General features: G+C 37.6%; 1 protein-coding gene across 17 annotated transcripts in view; it reads left to right on the forward strand.

The window, feature by feature from the left end:
- The window catches only part of Pak3 (p21 (RAC1) activated kinase 3), a 258,071-nt gene that overhangs the window by 173,582 nt on the left and 61,239 nt on the right, over window positions 1-23,250 (forward strand). For 7 of the 17 annotated variants that reach the window (XM_063279845.1, XM_063279849.1, XM_063279848.1 and 4 more), the window contains 3 exons: window positions 13,909-14,009; window positions 19,363-19,516; window positions 20,345-20,382. In XM_063279845.1, the coding sequence (XP_063135915.1) occupies window positions 13,909-14,009; window positions 19,363-19,516; window positions 20,345-20,382 (293 nt within the window). Of the gene's footprint in view, window positions 1-13,908; window positions 14,010-16,518; window positions 16,582-18,135; window positions 18,181-19,362; window positions 19,517-20,344; window positions 20,383-23,250 lie in introns of all 17 variants that reach the window. The other 10 variants (XM_017601940.3, XM_039099537.2, XM_017601937.3 and 7 more) reach the window with 3 other exon arrangements.

Below are 23,250 nucleotides of genomic sequence, written 5' to 3' on the forward strand. Positions count from 1 at the left end.
TTAGTGCAACTCAGAAGATTTGGCAAGAGATAGTGAAACATCTTTCAAGATCTCCGCCTGAAGGCAGTGTGATTTTGGATCAAGTAGAACCGATAAATGATGAAATTGTTGTAAAACTAAATTTGACTATGAACTTGTTCACACTAATGTGGGATAGAGTGTATTATAGGATGATCTTCTATGCAGAGGTGATTATCCTAAGAGACAATAAAGATAATTAGGAGGCGGTTTTGAGACCAGAAGACAAAGTTAGAAGGAAAGGGAGCTAATTATTATTATTATTATTATTATTATTATTATTATTATTATTATTGATATAGAAAAAGTAAAATATTCTAAGGAAACTAATCAACATTGGGACCTTTTCAAATCATATATTACCTGTTCAATACAATGATTTTGAAGAATTCCATAAAGAGGTGCTATGAAGAGTCACCAGAAAGCATTTTAAGTCAATTACCATTTACTGTATTACTGGACAGCTGACAAGCTACCTTCAGCGAAAGCTTGAATGATTTAACTGCACTTACAAAAACGTACTATGGTAGTGGCTTTCTATTGAAAGACTGTAATGAGAAGAAGTTAACAGCAAAAAAAATCACTAAGGTAGTGGAGTTGAAATGCCTTCACTGGATAGCTGATAAGTTGCCTTCACAGCATGAATGAGTTCATTGATTGAACTTAATACAAAAGTGGTTACATTTCTTCCGAAAGCCATAAGCCACATGTCTTCTTCACAACGGGGTAAAACCATTAAATAATGCTGCTCATGTTCGTCTTGCTACAGCTTCAAGACGGGATGTCAATGGCTCTGAGTACATTTTCGTACATGTTTTGAGCCAACAGTTCACCACTGTACATTGCTTCGCAGTCATCTTCATCTTCAATTACATAAAGAGTAATCAGTATGTTCTTATCATCCCCGGGAATCATCTCGGGCTCTAAACAAAACAATGACGAGCCTCTCCTTATTACAATTTTAAATGATGAAACCTCTTCTTGTTCTTCTTATTTAGTGTTTTATTGTTGTTATTATTATAGCGTATAAGATATTTATAAAATATTTGAAAAGTTCACTTGTGACCTCATTTCTAATGTCCACGCTTTTCTCTCCTATCCCCCAAATTGCCAAAGTTAAACTTTGCTGACTTCGGGTTTTTCTGGAAACCTGATGACCCTCATGGGTGAAGAGGGAATATTGTTTCCCCATCCATGCTTTTTTAATGGCAGTTTCAGTAACATCACTATCAGTTTTGAATTAATAATAATTTAGAAAAGCATTGACCCTGATTCTGGAGTCATGGCACCGGAAGATAATTGTGACTGTGGCTCTGCTGTGTAGCTTCTATGAGCCTGAATTTTTATCACCTGTTAAATGAGAATCGTAGGGTTTACCATGCTTTACCAAATCTTTGGGATAACCCAAGGTAGTTGTAATTACCTAAGTGATACAAAATTAACTACTGCTAGGTAATTATAAGGTATAATTATTGTGTTTGTGGAATTTAACAACTTCCACAAAGAATAAACTAGGTTATTGAATGTACACCTTTTAAAAGTACCTTTTGCTATGACTGGAACCTATATGTCAATTACAGAACACTTTAAAAAGGAAAGAAAATTTTCTTAGACTTGTACAAGCCAATGGTACCTAAATCAATTTTTTCCTCATAGACCTCTTTTGCTCATCATATCATCAAAATTATTCATCACTGTCAACTTGAAAGATTTAGAAAATAAAAATCACTCATAATCATAAATCACAGAAATTATGCTAACATGTTGGTGGATTTTTTCTAGATTCTTCGTGTGTGTGTGTGTGTGTGTGTGTGTGTGTGTGTGTGTGTTTTACAGGTTTATACCTTAGTATTTTTAATATATGTATATATACAGCTTTGTATTCTGCTTTTCTGTTCACCATTTTCTCAAGAATATTTGCCTCAATTTTAAAGTCTATAAATGTAGTTTTAATGGTGTACAATATATAAATATACAGTGGCATCATGCTTAATTTAGCCCCTTTCCTTTTTTGGATATCTAGGGACTTTTCCTAATATTTTCCCATTATATATAGCACATACTTCATTACTTAATTGAAAATAGTTCATTTGGTTGCCACACAGGGACATCTGAAAAATTTCTGTGTGTATTAGAGAACATCTATGGGTTGGTTGTTTTGGAAAATCTCTTTAATAGATACATTTTATTGACCAAATGGAACAAGAGAAAGGTAAAAGAAAAAAATATGGAGGAGATTTCATTTTGAGATTGAGGCTCTGTCATTGTTGGAGCCTGCTCTATGAGCTGAGTCTTGGTGTTAGAACAATGTAGGAGACACAGTTTGGCACTGTTTTATTGATACTATACTATACACAATTTGAAGGATTTAAACTAAGAAATGAATATAGTAAATAAGTGGTTTGATTTTACTCTCTGGAAGTGTGAAGTGGGGGGCAGTTTATGTTTCTCTTTTGTGGACTACTAGAAAGCTGGGAGCCAAATACATGGTTCATACATTAGCAGTTACAGTGACACTTCTTGGTTTGTATGCACTTTGTCCTGCATGTGTTCCAGCTTCATTTTATGTTCTTATGTGGTGAATAAGTACATAGATGAATAAATAAGCTCATTAATAAATATATAACTATAAAGAAACCAGTAAGGAGAAAGAAATGAGGCAAAGAAATATAGCAAGGACCTTGAAAATAAAATGGTGCACCCAAGGTAATCAATGTTAGGGAGTTAAGACTGGGAAGACATATGAGAAAGAGGTTACACTCCAAACTAGCCTCTTCTTCATGACATCTGTTTCTCATGTACTTGTGTGTTTTATGTCTCATATTGCTTTTGAGCCTCAGGTATGTTTTGGAAGAGGTGCAGTGTTGTGAAGGGCAGTGTCTTTAGAGAACCCATTTAATTTGTTTGTGTGTGTGTGTGTGTGTGTGTGTGTGTGTGTGTGTGTGTGTGTGTGTGTAATCTGGTTTAGTGACCTTGGGAATGATAATGATGGCCCCTTTGCTTGGAGGTGTAGGAGAAAATAATGGGATAACAATCAAATTGTGGTATATAGAAAATAATTATTGCTGACTACTACCTGCATACCACTCTGTGCTTCAGGGACCACACATTCGTTGTTCTCGTCCCTTTTTGTAGATATGAGAGTATAAGCTTAAAGCATTTAAATATATAATCCAGGACAGAAACATTTATGAATGTGTCAAAGGGGCTGACTACATGCCTCAACATGGGCCTGTCATTTACTTGTGCTCATCCGATCATGTCCATGAAACATCCAGCTCATGAGCTAAGGTTGTAACCCCTCCTGCAGAATCAGGTACCACTTTGAGGTTTCATCTGTTCATGCTATCTTTATAGCTACCGAAGAGCAGACAGAAGGAAATAAGCTGAATATATTCCCCAAGGAAATGAACTATACATAAAGAAAATTCATAGAGGCTACTTCGATCCTGTGAATTTTTTTTAGCAACTTCCCAAAGGAAGGAGAATAGACTTTACATACTGTACTCTCCCAACTACATACTAAGGTTTAAAGTCGTGTTCCTCAATCCACCTATGAGGTAAGGCTTTCCTTGAAGCCACTTTATACAGGAAGCCATTTCAGACGCATTAATAGACTCCCACAAAGCTGACCCACTATTTAAACTTGGCAGCCCTAGTAAACATTCAAGCCATAGTTCAGTGATTTCTTGTTCAAACAAATGAAAGTAATTGAACTTGTTTTGAAAATATGTTTTAACCAGGGGACTATGCAAGTGTGGAATTTTTTTAAAGCAAAGAAAAGGAGACATAGGTCAATTAGCAGCAATGACCTTGGTCATTTATTTCCTCATAGGCTTTTCTTGCTCCTAGCTCACCTTACTAGCAGTACGCAACTAGATTTTTTTTTTTAAAACGCACAACTTTTCTGCCATCACTGGGTTCTTTTGAAGACTTGTAAACTGTTTCCCATAACAATTCTAATGTTTGATGCTTATAAAATGAAACATTAGATAAGTGTATTAAGATAAAATAGAAGAAATTTCCATTGTTTCTTCTCTTGCACTCACTCATTCCTAAGCCAGCTGGGTTCCTCGCTTGATAAGAAAAGTCTTGCTGTTCTGTTCAGATTCCGTATGCCTTTTGTCCAAGATGCTAGATTTAAGCAAGAAATAGTTACATGGAAACTTTTTAATTTTGTAATTTTTTTCTTTTTACCTGCACTTCAATGTCAATTTCTTTAAGCATTTGGAGCCAACATTGAAAGTGGTGTTTTCGGGCAGGTCCTAGGCCTCCCTGCTCATATATAGCAGATGTGGGTACTGAACAACTGGAATGGGGGCTATCCCAATAGCTGTTACCTGTAGGTGGGGTAGCTTCTACTTCCTGGCCTGCCTTGTCTGGCATCAGTGGGAGAGGAAGTGCCTAGCCTCACAGAGACTTAAATTACCAGGGTGGAGGGAATACCCAGGGGGTCCCCACCCTCTCCAAGAAGAAGGATTATGAGAGGTGGTGATCTGGAGGGGTCAGTGAGTGGGATGTAAAGTGAATAAGTTAAAAATTTTTAAATTAAAAAAAAAGAACTTAGCAGATGAGATGGTTAAACAAGCACTTGCTCCCATGACCAATGGCTTGGGGTCCATTTGAGGGACATTCATGATACAAGGAGAGAACCTTTTCTTGCAGGTTGTCCTCTAATCACTACACGATATATACCTACTAACCCATAAAGACACACATCACACACAGATACACAGACACACAAAGACATAGATGAATGTGCCTGCACACACTCATGTGCACGTGCATGCGCGCGCGCACACACACACACACAGAAATAAATTAAAAAACATTGAAAAAAAAGTCATTTGTAAAGACAGCAGATTGCAAACATTTGCTGTTTGTAATATTTCATATTTTGTCTCATCACTATAACTAACTACGTTTCCTTCCCACCTGAAACAAAGTAAGTCTGCTGGCCCATTGATAAGATCATTTGAAATTATTTGCAATTATTTATTGGATTTATACCTGAATAAAAGTGCAGACTAAATTGTAAATATCGCAGCAAATGATATGTTTTTCAAAATAGTGTTTTTACTTTTATTAAAGCTTGTGAAACCAATGCCAATGATAAGAAAAAGAAATTAATGATTAGATTTTACCTCCGAAGGAAAAAAAGTGGTGTTTTATGCCTGATTTTCCATTGCCATTACCACACAGTATTTCAAATATTCTCAATTGTAAAATAATAAATTTCAAGGCTCCCAAATGTAAAATCTAGACAATTACCTTTCCTGCTGAGTAAGTAAAGATTTACATGCCATAAATTCAGGAGGTAAGAAATTCCTCTGGGTCTTCACCAAACAAGATATTTTTATGTAGGCCCATGCATTAGGGACTAGAAGCTTGGCAGAAGTCAGTTCCCCTGGGATTATTGCTTTCACAAAGACCGCCTACCTCTTTGACACCACCTGTAGGCTTATTGTTGCCCTAGGAAGAACTATTGTGAGATACTTAAACTTAATCAAGTAAAAAAAGCTTCAGGAGGCTTTCCACTTGAGAGTCACAACACAGTGCACACTGTGCTTCATGACTGTGAACCAGAGGATGAAACAAAATAATAGCAAAATGAAAAAAAAAAGAGCAGCAATTCCATATTTAATGAACTGTCCTAGTAGTTAACTATATAGTAAAGTATTTTAAATCTCACAAACCACAAAGGCAACATTTTAAAGACAGTCTGGGCATCACAGAAAGCATCTCTCACCTAGATAAAGAAGGTGCAACTCACGAAGGAATGCCTGTCAGGAAAAATGAACATCGTCATCCAGAGACTGTGGATCACTTTAAAAACTGCTCTTCTGGAGGATCAGGTTCAATTCCCAGCATCCACGTGGCAGCTCAAAACTGTCTGTACCTTCAAGATGTAACACTCACATAGACATACATGTAGGCAAAACACCAGTGTACATAAAATAAAAATAAATAAATTTTAAAAAGTTGTTACGTCTTTCCATCATAGCTTTCCCAGAAAAATAAAAGTATGGACACTGAGTTATAAAATAGGCTTGTGAGTGTGGTGGATCTCTAACCCAGTCATGCCCACTTCCCTTGCCAAGAGTGGCTCCTTCTGCTTACAAAGGGTATTCGTGCTCCACTTATACACACCAGAAGGAACAGGGAGGGAGTCTCTTGTGCCAAGCCATTGGTTGTTGAATAAAGCTGTTTCCCAGGAAAGTTCAAATCTGCATGGACTCCAATGAAAGTGGCCTATTAAATTGCTTTATTAGATTTCCATTACCTTAAAGGCTTCATGGGATACTGTGAGATAGAGACATGGGAGCAAGTGGCTGAGCCATCAATCTGAGTTGCATTCTGATGTTAAACACGAATGTAATTTATTGATGTGTCAGTGCAGAAGTAAGACAGTCTGGAGCATGTCTAAACTGCTTGTGTCTTTTACCCAGAAAAGGGTTGTGCTGGCTTTTTATGTGTCCAGCACAGTGATGAATGCTGCAAGAGAGCAAGCTCCTTATCCTTGCAAATTTTCCAACTGTAGAAAAATAATACATGCATGTGTGCACATACGTGCTCAAGCACTTGTGTACACAAAGGGACAGAGGGAAGCAGAATATCAGAGAGACATTACAGGAAACACCCAGTCATTGATGTTAGGAGTGAAAGGTGTAGTAATATGTAGATTCCTTCATTTCTCTGTTGCATACCCATTGTTCATTCTCAGCCTCGGTGAAGCCTGATACTACTAGGTACCTTAACAGCACAGCACTAACTACCTTGTCTTCAGAAAGGCTCCATTATCTCGTCCACCTGCTCGTAAACCTTTCCCACACATGCTTTAGCATTATCTCTAGTTTCATCTTTCTGTCCTTCTTGATTTTCAAGACTATTCCTCATGTGTTTACTGTTATCTTCTCATTTATGATGTTTGATATATGCTTTCTTCTGACCTTTTGCTTCTACCGTCTTTCCTACTTCTGTATAGACTCTTTATGTCTCTGGTACTTGTGGCTCATTTCTTGGTCCTACCTCTAGTTAACTCAGACTGTCCACTAAAGATACATTTATTCTGAGACATTTACTTTCTATTATTCCAATTTACTTCCTAGTTTCCTCTAGTCTGGTAATATTGTTCCCTTTTATTAAGCTCATTTTCCCAGTGAATTTGCAGCTGTAAAGTATTGCTTAAATTCCTAATGAATCTCCTAGCATAATCTGTCACTACAATGAACTTTAAATACTTACTTCCTAACTGAGCCATTGACTGATTCAAAGAAAATGAAAGGAATCTGATTGTTATTCCATATAGCCAGGTGAAAGGAATGTTTACATCAGAGAACTGTCCAATCTGTGTATTTATTATTTCTGTATTTTAAAATATGCTTAATCTTATCTTTTGGTCTTTCTATATTAATGCAGCTTTAAGTGTTTTTTTTAATTTTGCTACATATACTGAAACATATTGCATGCTTTTCATTGTTTTAAAAGTGATTTGTGTGTGTGTGTGTGTGCGTGCGTGCGTGCGTGTGTGTGTGTGTGTGTGTGTGCGCGCGCGCGCACGCATGCGCATGCGCCTTTAAGGCAAATATCTGTAGAAAAGCTTTGTATGCCTGTCTTCTGCCATTCCTATTGCTTACCTGCATGCTCAATTTTCAAGGAGCTAGAAAGTACTCTGAAAAGTAATTCTGGAAATAACTTTATGACAGATAATGAGAAGGAAAAGCAAAAACAAAACTCTGGAAGTTTAGGGGAAGACAGTAATTTGATCGCCTAGAACAAGACTCACCTGACAGCTTTCTAAAACAAATTACAAAATGCAAACAGCATTATTGAGGAATTTCACCTGGGGGAGACTGGTTGTTTCTCTGTTCCTTGAATTCTACCCAACTGTGTTGCCAATATATGTTTTGGCATGAGTGTCATCTCACATGAAATGTAACTGAATGAATATAGAGTCGTTCCCTCCAATTGGTTAAATCAATACCACCAACAGCAAATTCCTTTACAAAAATTTCCTTCACTTTCTTGGCCTTCTTGGTGGACCCAGGTCATTATTTCCTCATTAATCATACATATCAAATAATCATGGTCTGTCTCCATAGGGTCATTTCATGCAAAAAAGGCCAACTATTCATTCATTTGTTCATTCATTTGAGCTGTTATGAAACATTGAGTCGTGTACTGTTCGGGGGCAAAGAAGGTATAAAGTGATGACTTAGTAAGAGGCAAGTTGGCTAATGATTAGAATTTACTATGATAGATAGAAACAGAAGAGTAGTAGACAGGGAAATTGGTTGAAGATTGGAAGTTAAAGCAGGTAGAGAAGGCTTCCTGAATGAGATGACCACTAAACTGAGCTTAGCCCTAAGACAAAAAGTATTTAAAAGTATACAAAAAGTATAGCTAGCCATCCATATAAGGAGTAAGTGGAGTTTCTAGTACAAAGAGCAGCATTGCAAAGGCTGAAACACTGCTTCCTGATGGGTCATGAATATAACTACAAGAAGTTCGGACTAACTAGTATGAGGGATGGGAGGGTGTGTCATGATGAAGCTTTGGAGGGACAATGCAGATCAGCAATGACTAACTTAGGGACCAGTGTCACTAGAAATAGCCTAGGAAATACAGGCGCAGCATTTAGAAAGGGGGATTAATAAAGGTGCGTAATGGATCAGGTAACAAGAAGAGGAGCTGGAGAAGAATGAGGGCGTTTAGAAAGGGGGACTAATAAAGGTGCGTAATGGATCAGGTAGCAAGAAGAGGAGCTGGAGGAGGATGAGGGCGTTTAGAAAGGGGGACTAATAAAGGTGCGTAATGGATCAGGTAGCAAGAAGAGGAGCTGGAGAAGGATTAGGTAGGAAAGCCAGGAAAGGTAGTTTCCTGTTGCATCAGAAATAGTTGCCATAAAGAGCCAGAGATGCCGCACACTGGAGATGGCTAAGGGCAAGTTAACTACAGTGGGGTTGGGATTGCACTGAGGCAAAACGGGAAATACCTAAAGCATGTTGATAGTGTAGATGCTGGGATAAAGGAGGCGCATTGAAGACATGGCTCAAGGGAGAGTGGATTGATGAGGCGAGGTGACCTAAGGCAGCTAGTAGTGAATGTGATCTAAAGAACCAACAGGAAAAACCTCTTATAATAAGTCCTAAAAGGAGAAGCCCGAGATATAGAACTAGATTCTAGGAAAGAGCCGTGTAGAGAAGTTTCAAGACATTTATGATAAACGATGTTGGTTCTTATTGAGAAGACAGCGGTTGAAAGGTGAAAAGCGGCACTTGGGAAATAAATAGATTAATGTGTGTCTTCTGGGAGATATTACAGTTATTGGAGAAGTGAAAGATAAAGTATAAATTGATTTTTGTAGACGTTTAACCCACACAAGGAAGTACTGAGTGATGACAAGAGAAAGCTGGGGGAATGAGGAGGTCGAAGGGTTTATTTATTTATTTTTTGAATGGAGAAATCTCAACATGTCTTTTAAGCCCAGAAGAAAGGGAAGGACTGAAGAAGGAAGAAGAAAAATAATCTTCCCAGAATCATTAGTGTCACAATTAGGGTTTGTTATCTTAATAATAATACAGTACACTATTGCCAGATAATTCCTCCAGTTGGCAATCCTCAGAAACTTTAGGATAGAAATGGAGAGAGTTTAGGGTTGCATTGTGTTAAGGTAGAACTTTGCCAGACAACTGATAGAAGAGGTCATGGGGTGAGAGTTCCTAAGAGTATAGAGTGGAAGCCATTTACATGATGCACCATAGAATGTAGGCCAGGGAGGTAGTAACATTGCCTTAAAATAGAGAGAACCAGAGAATGTAGGGTTTCTTGACATCATTGTGGAAATGATATAGGAATCAGGGTTTGACAAAATTATAAGGTTAGTAGAACGAGAAGCTCTATTTAGAGCATGAAAATACAGGATTGAATATTTCAGGAGAAAAAAGGTCATTCTGGCTAATAAAACCACCCAGAGTACTTGGCACTCTCCACCCTAGCCATATCTTATCTCTGGAGTATATAAATCATTTGTCCAGTTACTACCTTGAAAAGCCTGACGGTTCTAAGTAGACACCAGACATTGAAATTGTAGATAAATTTCCATAGTATTCTGGTGCAAAGCCTGACTGAGAACCATTCCTTTAAAAGATGATGTAGAGAGTGTATTGAAAGAATAGAAAGGAGATGACACTGATCAGATGTGAGGAAGGTCAAGGATCCCCTGAAGGAAAGGTCATGAAGAGATATTACCCACTAATATCTCCTATTTTAGAGTAATGTCAGTATAGAGATTAGAAAGGAAGCCAGGAAAGCAAAAGTCTCCAAAGGATGCAGGGGCGTGAATAAGAAACGAGCGTGGCAATGACCTCAAAGGGAGAGGGATTTGTAGGAAAGTACAGAAAGCATTGACCTCAGATAAACACTTTGGAATAAAATGACAGAAAGTGTAACGTCATTCTGGCAGGTGGAATGGACTTGGATAGAGAAGATTAAACAGTTTCCACTAGGATACCTGAGGAAGCTTTCACCCTCATCAGATAAGTGACAATCCAAGCATCTAGGCTAGGGCTGTGACACATCATTGTTAGCTTATATTCTCCCAGATAATAGTAACTTATAGAGAAATGTATGAGCCGGGGCAAGAAAAGAGGAGAGCATTTAATGAATAGCTCTAAAGTAGAGGACAGTTTTCTCTTAATGGTATAAGGTGTAGCCCTAGAGAAAACACAGAATATTAGGATTGTGTAGAGAAGGGACAATAGACTACAAGAGGGGCTTTTGTTCCTTTATACAGGGATAGAATAAAGATAGATGGCAAAATATTAGATTTTGGAAGATTTAGCTAGCCCTAAGGCAACAAGGAAAATTTATTCATACTTAAATGGTCCCAAAGCAAAATGGCATTTCCAGTTTGTGATACAGCCAGTAATCTGAAGCTTTTCTCTCTATTCTGGTAAAATATGAAAGCTACACACAGAAAGTGATGCTCACTTGGATTTCTGTCCCCTACAAATACCAACTTTAATCAGGTTGAATCTTAGCCCACAACTAAGTTAGCATGAGTTTTAGGACACATGACCAAGGTTCCCAGAACTCTTAGGGGATATAAACTCATCGTAGAATTCCCAAGAAATGAAGCAAAATAAAAATCAGATATCTAAGCTCCATTAAATCTCTACATATTTGCTGAGAGTTCGAGCAAAGGTTGTTTCCTTTTTCCTTGAAAAACCATCAAGTCATTAGCTATGTGGATTATGAGCTTAGGTTCTTGGAATATAGTGAGGATTAGGTTCAAAGACTAGTTCTGATTTGTCATCTGGGTAAAGCTGAGTATATAGTTTGAATGAGGTAATGCTGAAATTTTTTCCTGGTGAGTCTTCCATAAAAGATGGTTATTGAATAGTCAGGCACAATGTAGCTGCTAGAGAATGTAAGAGTTAAGGTGAGGTTTGTGGCCAAGTGTTTTGAATTTTAGCCAGAGAGACAGAGCACATAATAATCCAGTATTGGTAAGTGCTAAGCTTACTACTAAGCATAGAATATATACTGGGTGGTACTGTGAAGCCATAAAACAAGAGCATTGCACTTTCTCTGCACATGGAGAATAAAATAGGAAGAAAAGGACTGGTAAAGTGCTGTGTCCAATTTTTCTGAATCTTTGATATGATCTCCAACACTATAAACAAAAATAAAATAAAAAGTAACAATCAAATTGGAGTAATCCATAGAGAGCTGACATGAGATAAAGGTAAAAAATTCAGTGTTTCAAGTCATAGCCTAGAACAAATAAAAGCTTGGGGGTAAGAGAAAACCTAGCTCTCCGGAAAGCATAAAATGAACGTGGACAGTGGGTTCCATAGCAACAGTAGAAGCTAGATATGTAAACTGTGATCGGGTCATGCAATCTCTTAGATACCAAGTTCGGAAGAATGAATTTTAACTCATAATGCATTGAACATATAAGGTTCTTAAAGGTAAGAATAGAATCCTGTCACAGAATAGAGAAAGGTGTCAAAGGGAGCAAAATTGGAGGCAGTGGGCCAGGGGGGAAATACCAATGCCTTGGACAAAGATAGTGACTTCTGAAACTATTTCAGGAAATAGAATAAAACAAAAAATCGTGACCATAGTAAAAATCTAAGATGGCTCCCATAATATTGGTTTTGTTATTTGGGCCAACGTAAGATTACTTAGTAGTCATGTGGGAATAGTATGACTTGGATATACAACTGTTTTTATTTTAATTTTGTCTTTTATTGAAAATAGTTTTTTTCCTTACACTATATCATGATTATGGTTTCTTCTAGTACTACTCTTTACAGTTCCTCCCTAACCTTCCCCATTTGGATCCACTCCTTTCTGTTTCTTAGAAAACAAACAGGTATCTAAAGGATAATAAAAAATTAAGTAAGTCTAAAACAAATTTTAGTATGATAAAACAAACAAAAAAAGAGCCAAAGGAAAATACAATTTTAAAGACTAAAGTACACCATCCTATGAATGTCAGTATGTTTTGTATTTCATCATTTTTGTATGCTTTAATCATTTCTTCTAATCATCTGTGGAAAAGAATAATCTATTCTTTGCTTCATTCCTCCCCAAAGAGGAGTCTAAGCCCATGCTACTCCTCCAGTCTGGTTGGATAGCAGCAGTATTTCCTTGAGATAAAAAAACAGGAGGAGCAAGTTTGGCTTTATTGTTTTTTGCCCTTGGCCTCAAAAGAAGGCAAAAATTTCCTACTTGTCAAGCAACTTTCTTGGAAGACACTTTGAGTCAAATCTGTATAGAGATTTGGTCACGAGGAGTATTTATGTCTAAGACAGTATGTCATAACTGTGCAGCCAGTAGAGAGGAGGGGAGAGTTTATTTATTGGCAAAGAAACCATGAATGAAGTTTTATATAAAGACATGGGACATATAACAAGGGCTCTTCGACTGGTATCCAGAGGAATTATGAACTTCTGAAAGAAAATGCAAAATTATGTATATATCTTTACTACTTTTTGGTGGGCATAGGTGTTCTAAATTTCTTCAGATTCCTTCAGTAGAATTTGCTCTACAGAGGATACCCAGATCTGGTTTCTCTGACATGAATGAAATGACTTCAGCAGGCAACTGCACCCAACTGAATCACTTCCAAAGCCCCAAGGAACCTTTACAAATTATGAATTATGTATTTATAATTCTCGATTGTTCTTTACAAAAATAAAAGCCGCCTTCTCAAATCGTGTAAAGTATCTTACACTATTTTGATCTATCTCTGTCAGCCAGATTAGCAAGTTTCTCGCCATAGGTTTGTGTCTAGGAGAAAAGAATATGTGTAGAGAAAAACTGCAGAAGGACAAAACCATCCCTAGCAAAGGTAAAACAACAAGCACAAGGATACTCAAAGAAATAATGGTTACATAAGGAAGAAATGCAGAACGTAGAACTAGAGAAACATGTAGCAATGTTGGGTAAGGATGAGAGATCAGAAATGAGGGAAAGTAAGACAAAGTTCACAGGAGTTACTTCAGTGGGACAAGAACAGGGGAAGCCTATTCCATTTGCCCCTCTCAACAGGTACAATTGACAGTTGACCACTAAGTTGATAAATGGCCACGAAGTTAATATAAAGCTGCATAGCAATTTGGACTGCCAAGAAGTCTCTGCCCACTGTTCAGTAAGAATAATATCAATTAAAGTAGACTTACTATAAACAATGGAGTCTTCACTGAGGTTAAAGTATATAGTACATATATGCCTGAAAATAGTGAGTCTTGAATTTTAAACTTAAGATTTAAATCAGTCAATTGTCTCTCTGTAATCGTTTTTGATGAGCCTTCTTAAGCAGTTTATGGAATCCAAAAATATACCTCAAATAAATACATGTTAACATTTTGTCTTTAGCCAATAAGAAGAAAGAGAAAGAACGCCCAGAGATCTCTCTTCCTTCAGACTTTGAGCATACGATTCATGTGGGTTTTGATGCAGTCACCGGGGAATTCACTGTAAGTAAGCTCCTTATTTTGTTTTGTAAGCCATGAAAAAAAAAACCTATTTTCTTTACGAAATAGGTTTCAAGTAAGGATTGTTGTATTCCAAAATGTCAGTCTGAAGATGGACTTTTCCTGGATAATCACACATGGAAATAGGAAGCAGGCAACAACACTGACAAAATTAATTTGTATATCCTAACACAAGTGTCTTATGACCCTATAATTTTCAATTTATTTGAAGAGATTTATTTGCCAAGACACAGGAAATGTAGCCATGGTAAGGAGACCCTGCCTGAACCTATTCCTTAGTCATGTGAAGTGAATCAAAGACTGATTTATTCAACTTGGCTGGTGAAGGCAGTTCATCTGAATAATTCAAGCTTTCCACTGGGCCCTGAATTATACCGATCTGCTAACTACAGTACCAAAACGCTCTGTAAAGTTTGCCTAGTCTCTCCTTTGATTTTAAGATTATTAGTAGGTATCTTTTATAAACATTCAAAACCACCATCCCCCTGTTTCTGGAAGAAATATTGTACATTACAGATGTATTAGTAGTTATGTGACTATTTTACATATATATTATGTATGAATCATCTATAATAATTACCAATATGAATTATCTGGATATGACAGGTCTAGATCTGTTTCTTCTTTGAACAATTGTAGGGCTCAAAATGTCTCAGATACTTGCCATTTTATTCCTCTAAAGTTGTATTTGTCACCCCCTTTATTACATGAGTGAGAGGAAAGACGTTGCTAGAAATACGACCCCATATTCTAGCTAATTGTTCTATACTAGTAAGCAACTCATTCACCATGTACATTCTGAAACAACAAAGAGCTTCAAATAAATTTAGAAAATTAAAACTTTGATAAAAATCAACACAATAATTCTTGGTTTGCTAAGCTGCAATAAATTTATAGATATTGGAGAATCCAATTTCCTGTCTTGTAGCATAATGGTTAGTGAATGGACTGTGTTGTGCGGTTAAAGGGATAAGAAGCAAGGCAATTCGATTTGAAGAACTATGCTACTTTGCTGAATTGACAGTCGAATTATTTTGTTCATTGCTGGAATTACACAGTGCAAGAATGAAATGGAAACAGAGTAAATGTCTTGGCCTCATAAATTAGTGTTTCTATGTTCTCAGTAGCAAGCAGGAAAAAATGCTCAAAAATAATGAGACTGCTGAAATTGAGACAGATATAATTTAATGAATTTTGTTATCTATGTCAAAGACATTACTTAAATGACATTTAGTTTGAGCCCATCCTTTACTTCATTGCTAGAACATTCTCTTGACCACATTTAGAAACCACAAACTGATTATAAACCCTACCACCCATTCACTGCCTTTCCCACTGTATACAAAATGTTTTTATGATCTGACCATTGTATATTTAAAAACATCTGAAGAGAATCTAGCTAATTTTCTGATATTTGAAACAGGAAAAGCCCTCAAACTTTCTAGTTTTGTCTAACGACTTCTTGTCTCTTTTATTTTAAGAGCTTCATTTTTTTTAGTTCCTCTATGCTTTTCTTCTGTTTAAATCTCTCATGGTTTTATTTGCTGCTATTCCTGGTTTTCTTTTCTTGTTCTTTTCCTTTGGAGGTTCTGCTGTGAATGTTCTCTCATTTAACATTGTGGTTAACGTACACCTTATTTCTTCTGCCTTTTTTGACATCTTTTGCCATGTTTTCCCCATGATTAGCCCTTTCTTTATTCTTTCTGGGTTCTGAATGGAAGTAAAGTGAGACTAAATCACCACCATCTTGCTGTCTGCAGCACTAAGCCTTGTCCACTATGGTCTGAATTAGAACCCAAAAGACCAATCTGAGAGGAGTAAGGTAGAATAGGTAGGTAGAGATGGCCATTCTAGTCCTGCTGCAATCAAACCGAACAACATCCTCTTCTAAAATTCATTTCAAATGAAATGGCTTTTTCCAGTCCACTAATAGGAGTTCATTGACTTTGCAGACAGACAGACAACAAATTTAGAAATTTGAGGTACTTTGTTGTCATTTTGATCATCTTTAGCAGCTACTTCTACACATATTTTAAATGATCACAAATTCTTCCTTCCTTGTTATCTTAACCTACAATTTACAATTAATATCCTAGCATGTTTAACTCTTCAACTAGCAAAGTAATCAGCCTTTAACAGTTCTATTGGTAGAATTTCAAATCGGGTCTTAATTGCCATAGATACCATTAGGTTATTGTCTGTTGGGGAAAATCATATTGTGAAATTTGATTATTGTTGAATTTTGAGCCATTTGCTAAACTGTAGACAAGTTGTTTTTACAAAAGCCTGCTCTTATGAATAATTGAACCTTAGTTTGATATGTTTTTTGGTGATTACCCTAATGGCTAATTGGCTTATATAACCTTGTATACCTACATGGGCATACACTTGAACCCTAAAGCTAAAATTAGGATGGGAGGTGAGATTTGGTGTATGAAATTATTACAAGTCCTTACCCATTATATTGCCATTTTTGTCCCAAATACTTCAGAACTCCCCTTTCCAGACCTCTAGACCTGTGACGGTCGCTTCAAGTCAATCAGAGGGAAAACTGGTATGAGTGATATAAATTATCATTTCTTATAATAAGATAAATGCTTGGCCTGTTATATCATGCTGCCATTCTCCTGGGCTACACTGGACACTCCCCAGCTTGACATACACCCACTTGTGATTGTACATTGTACATAGGCATCAACATGTGCTCCTGCTTCTGATGCTCCGACTCCTGGGTCTTCCTTAGCTGGCTAACAGTTTAGATTATTTCCTCAATTTGGAGGGATAAGATGACTCTCTGACTACGTGCTATTGTGGCATGTGCTCAAATTGCAGTAATCAGGTCTCATTGAGAAACTAGTTTGTCTCAGCTTAGAAAAGATAACTTATGTCAGCACTGTAGTATGTGGTAAGTAGCGTTATCTGGAGGAACTTCTTCAACTGACAGCATTTTTTTGCTGTCTAATGATTATCACACAACTTTCCCAAAGGTTTCGAAGTGCCATGGGAATGTATAATACCTGTGAATATTCTAATGATTATGGTAATGATCATGCCAGTGAAGTCTGCTTTAGTGGTTATGTGCAATGCATACCTGGATTTGTAACACTCAATAACTCCTTTGGCCATTACAGTATTAACCAAATGCTATTAATTGCACTTAGAATCAGAACTGGGATCATGCATGGGCTCCTGAGTTCCAGTTTTTGGCTTAAGGCTTTAGCATCAAACTGCGTGATAAATGCATGTAAAAGTGTTGTTTCACTGTGCTTGGAATAACCATAAATGCCAGGAATCAAGGACATGTATCCCAAATCAAAGCAGTTGGGTTAAAGCATGTTTCTTAAGCATTCGAGATATCTTAAATTAGACAAATATGTTAAATTATATCTGATCTTATTTGGGGGAAGTGGGGTTTGGAACTATATCATTAAATGGAAATTATTCATGCAAGGTTTGAAATGAAATGTCTTCCCTTTCCCTAATATAAATGCATACTAAACCTAAGCATAGTGTCTGCCTTTGTAAGGATGGCTTTAGTATAATTTCCTCTAAGCCACCCATAGTTTTAGCTACAAAATATAGAAGAATAAAGCTCAATATTGTTACATAGGCGTCCTTTGAGTTTTAACCACATAGGTAAGTCCAATATGAAATGGGAAATTAGATAACCAGAATTGGAAACTGAAATTTGTAAGTTTATCCCATTGGCTATCCATAACGACCCAGTTATAAAAGCAACTTACAAGTGATTATTGAAGCTTTTCATGATGCCATCCTTTATCCCTCCAAATTCTTGTTGCTGCTTCTTAGTAACTTCCCCAATAGCTTAATGGTAATTCTTACTATTGCCTATTTATTGAGGAACCATCTGGTCCAAAGTGGAATTATATATTCAAACTTTGGAACATTATTGTTTTCTCTGTTCTCTTAAATCTGTATCCCGTCCTGTCCCTGGTCTAGTCAATACCACCCCCCTATTTCCACAACTGCCCCACTTTAAAAGGGAACCCCCCCATTCAGACCCATTGGTTTCATCTTTTCCCACCTTCTAAGTTGTCCCACATTCTGTTTTAACTTTCTTTTCTTTCTTTATTTACGTCCATTACAGCCAGATCTCTATGGCTCACAGATGTGCCCAGGGAAGCTCCCAGAGGTGCGTCACAGGCCCAAAAGAAGCTTGCATCAAAGTGCTTCTTTGAGATGTCATAACACTGCAGTAGCAGGTTCATGTGTGTGCAGTAGACTCGTTGCTTGGCTTATCTCACTCTTTTTTGTTGTCATTCCCAAACTCTGGAGGCCCACGTCACACATTGTTTTGCCGAGACTTCATGGGACAAAGCCATCTAAATTGTGTCTGGATGCACTTCAGTAACAGTGTGTCCTTTTCTCTCTCTCCAAGATGCTCTTGGAGGTTGGATAATTATAAACCGGGGACATCTTCAGCTTGAAAGTGCAGGAAAGAATGCTAGATGTTTGGTGTAAAGCTCATATCTCTGGATTTTGAATAATTTTCCTTGATTATTTTTCTTAATATTCCCCCCCTCTCTGCTCTAAGTGCTTCATATTATTCAGTACAAATTCTCACAAGGCTTTGATATGGTTTGGTCCCCAACTTCTATGTGGCCAATGAAGTAGGGAGGGAGGGAGAGGGGGAGGAAAGGAGGAAGGCATGCCCTGGAGAAAGCTGCAAGAGAACTATCCAAAGCAGCATAAATGTTATTGTTGAGTGTTTCAGTGGTTGTTGCTCCTCCACAATTGTAGCTTTTCTCCTCCCAATTGGACCTCATTATAAAGCCCTAGGGCCCCCAAATTACATTTTGCAAACAAAAAGTTGAAACAGACCAAGGGTCAGACTTTCCTTTTATTTGAATATTATGTTTCAAAGATACCTAAAAAGAGCTTATGACACTCCAGTCATGAAAGAAAAAAAAAAAAAACCATTGATCTGCACTATACTGTACTGTGCACAAATTTAGAGAAGTCTTGCTATGTCTGCCCTGAGTCACCAGAAAAAAAACTAAGCTAAGCCGTAAACATCATTTCATGGATGAGCAGAGTCAATATGGAGGTGATTTTCATGTGCTTTTTGTTTTTATCACGATCATACTCTCACCACCCTTTTTAAGTTGGATCCTAGTTTTACCTATGTGTTTTGATTAGAGAAGAGAATGATTGCATTATTAAGTTACTAACGTTAAATCTAGACTGTAACTTCAGTTTCCCAAGTGTAATCCAACAGGTAGCATGGGCTTCTTGGTGACGAACTTTACTGGAACATGCACGTGCTCCTGATGAATGTTCTGAGCAGCCATTCTTTCCCTTTGGTTGTCCACAGGGAATTCCTGAACAATGGGCTCGACTGCTCCAAACCTCCAACATTACAAAACTGGAACAGAAGAAGAACCCACAGGCTGTTCTGGATGTTCTCAAGTTTTACGACTCCAAAGAAACAGTCAACAACCAGAAATACATGAGCTTTACATCAGGAGGTAAGGGAAATTCTAGGGTATCAAAGGAGACGGTGCCAGTTCTCAGAGCCTCGTAGCTATTGCATATTGAAGTCAGCTTCAGTAGCTTCCGCAAATGGCAGCAGTGTAAGTAAACCTGCTGATGGGGTGGGAATCGGACATCAAGGCTAGAAGCTTTGTTTTTAGCTGGAAATGGTTCAGTGAGGCAGTGGTCAGCAATCACGGTTCTATGTCTTCACGAGTATGAAGGTAGTCAGTCATTTAGCATGAGGTCTTGAATATGATCACAAAGTAAGAGTAGAAGGATGAACAATGATCTCTAGAAATATATTAATTCACCTGTGTCATGACAATGAAAGACAACTTTTGTGCTTATCAGGTTATTTTCACAAGGTCCCCAAGTTGGGGGAAAAAAAGTTATCAGTGTCTCCTATTGGTAAAGATGGTAAGGGCATTGTTAATCCCAAATTGTGACTCCCATTTGCTGGAGTGTACATATCCGTGTTAATCCCAAATTGTGACTTCATTCACTCTTATATACATAGTTTGTTTAGTTAATCAATTTTATTTTTTGAGAAAAGTCATCTGGATTGGCTCTATAGAGCAAATCATTTACCATAGAAAGGAGGAAATACCATATCTCTATTCCAGATGAAATGAGGCCTTTATTAAAATTTGTAAAGGGACTTGCTGAAAATATGGTTAGGACCTAATATGAGTTACTTTAGAGAGCAAAACCATGCCGTTAGTCATAAATTTACTGCTGAATTTCCCTTCTAATTGGTGATGAGCAGTTTCTTAGGTAGAATTTATGAAGCAAAGGTGACTTTCTTTATTCTGACTTTTCAGATAAAAGTGCCCATGGATATATAGCAGCACATCAGTCGGTAAGTCAAAAATTATTTCTCACAATCATTGTAACCTAAGATCTAAAAATACAATTACTTATATTTGGTTTCATATGTCCAATTTTCAGACATAAATTTTAAAAGCAGTTTTAAAAAGTATAACTTAGAAACATAAATTTCTATTTTATATAATATATCTAGTTAATATATACCTATAAATATCTTTTATCTATTATAAAAAGTACTTTGTATTTTGTCAATTTATACACCACTGTTACTATATCTACAGTTTTCAAGTCTAAAAATATATAACATTTGTAACGGGTGTAGTAGCACATGCCTTTAATCCCAGCACTCTGGAGGCAGAAGAAGGCAGATCTCTGTGAGTTCAAGGCCAGCCTGCTCTTCAAAGTGAGTTCTAGCACAACCAGGACTATTATACAGAGAAACTCTGTCTCAAAAGCAAGATAGATAGATAGATAGATAGATAGATAGATAGATAGATAGATAGATAGATAGATGGATGGACAGACAGATGGATAGATAGATAGGTAGAGAGGTAGATAGATAGAGATGTTGATTATAAATTATAACAAGTTACATAGAATTCACAGATTTAACAAAAATATTTTATAGAAAAATATTTGTCTATATTGTAATATTAGTGGAAATACTACAGCATCATTGTTCTTACAGCTAAAAATTCAAAGGCACTATAATTTTCATATTCAAAGTATACACTATTTAACACAACCCATTTTTGAAAAAGATAGCCTAAGTATCTAGTTTTCTCAGTGATATTCCCATATTGGGCAGTCATATGTAAACACATCATAATAGTGACAGGGTGCTCATGTTACAAGGGACCTTGCCAACCTCTAAGTTTAACAATTTCCTGTTTTCGAAGGAGAAATAAAGATGAGATATCTCTGGAGCTCTTTTAGCAGTGCCTTAGGAAAGTCATCACCATCATCTACATGAGATTCCTCCTTAACGAGAAAATTATTTCTGGTTTACTCAGATTGGCAACAAAATAGTAAATGCTCCTGAAAACTTACAGTCAAGGCCACTTCTGTCAAACATTAGAAAATCAAGGTTTATAAGACATCTAATGCTCCTATACTCTTAATACTATGCTTCCCACAATAATCAATTCTCAACATAGCCCCTATTAGTCACTAATCTGGTGTTTGGGTTTGTTTTGTTTTATTTTTCATTAATTTATTTATTTACTATAATCCTGATTGCAGCCCCGCCCCTCCTCTCCTCCAGCCCCACCCTCACAAACCTTTTCTTCCATTATGCCCTTGCCTTCTCCTCAGAAGAAGAGACCACCCCGATGGGTACCAAACTTCCCTGGCACATCAAGTCGCAGCAGGTTCACATCTAAGTGCACCCTCTCCCATTGAGGCCAAGAAAGGTTGCCTAGCTAGGGGAAGTGGGTCCAGGGGCAGGCAACAGAGTCACAGACAGTCCTCACTCTAATTGTTAGGGGACCCACATGAAGGCCAACCCGCACATTTGTTACAAATGTGATGTGTAGGGTGCCTAGATCTAGCCGCTGAATGCTTTTTGGTTGGTGGTTCAGTCTTTGTGAGCCCTCATGGACCCAGGTTAGTTGACTCTGTAGGTCTTGTAGTATCTTTGACCCCTCTGACCCTAATTCTTCCCCCAACCCTTCCACAAAATGCAATGACCTCCTCTTGATGTTTGGCTGTGGGTCTCTACGTCTGTTTCCATCAGCTGCTGGGTGAAGCCTCTCAGGAGACAGTTATGCCAGGCTCCGTTTGCAAGCATGGCAGTGTCATTAATAGTGTCAGGAGTTAGCTCTTTTCTATGGGGTGAGTCTCAAGTTGGGCCAGTGATTGGTTGACTCTCCTTCAATCTCTGCTCTGTCTTTACCCTGTTCATCTTGTAGGCAGGACAAATTTTGGGTTGAAGGTTTTGTGGGTGGTTTGGTGTTCCCCTTCTTCCACTGGAAGTATTACTTGGTTACAAAAGGTGGCCACTTCAGTCCCCATATCCTCAGCTGCTAATTAGTCTCAGCTTGGGTCACCCCTATAGACTCCTGAGAGCCTCCCTTTTCCTAGGTGTCAATCATTTACAACTTGTATTAATCCAGTATTCTAAGATAGGAATGTATCACTGTTTGACCATTCACTGACTCAAGGCTTTTCAGACTTTGTCTAGTTCTTACATATTACAAATAATGTTCCTATTCAAACCCATGTGTAGTAGGCTGATGAGATGTCTCAGTGGTTAAGAGCACTAGCTGCTCTTCCTGATGATCTGGGTTTGATTCCCAGTACACACATGGTAGCTTACAACCATCTGTAACTCTAATGCCACAGAGTCTGATAACCTGATATCCTCTTCTGGCCTCTGCAGCCATGGCTTTGGAACTAACTTGATTGTGGCAATGAGGAATGAAGAAATGAGAAAGAGGTTCACAAAAGCTGGGTCCAGTAGACTGTGTGCTGTGATAGAGATGAATCTGTAGCCTGGAAACCCACCCTGTGTATTATATGCAGTTGAATTAGGAGGCAGTTTAGGATAAACAGCTGAACAAGGAGACAGGCTAGCTAATCTCGGTAGGAGGTCACTGTAGGGGACCAGTCTCAGAATACAGTTATCCATGGGGAGGATGCTTTCATTGATAACTTCCCGCATGCGCTGTCAACCTCCATACTTTCACCAGGAGAAGGCCTTGCCCTTCTTGTGGATTTGAGGCATTGGGGGTTCTTGCCATGGCCATGCCTATGTCAATAATACAATTCACTCAGGACATCATCCACTCACCACACACAGTACAATGCAGGCATACATGCAAGCAAAACACTTTTAAAGGCTGATAAAGTCAAGTAGCAATAATTGATTTAAAAAGCTGTGTGCTTAAGATGAGGTTTC

The sequence above is a fragment of the Rattus norvegicus genome, chromosome X (genome assembly GCF_036323735.1).
Source record: "Rattus norvegicus strain BN/NHsdMcwi chromosome X, GRCr8, whole genome shotgun sequence".
Lineage (NCBI taxonomy): Eukaryota > Metazoa > Chordata > Mammalia > Rodentia > Muridae > Rattus > Rattus norvegicus.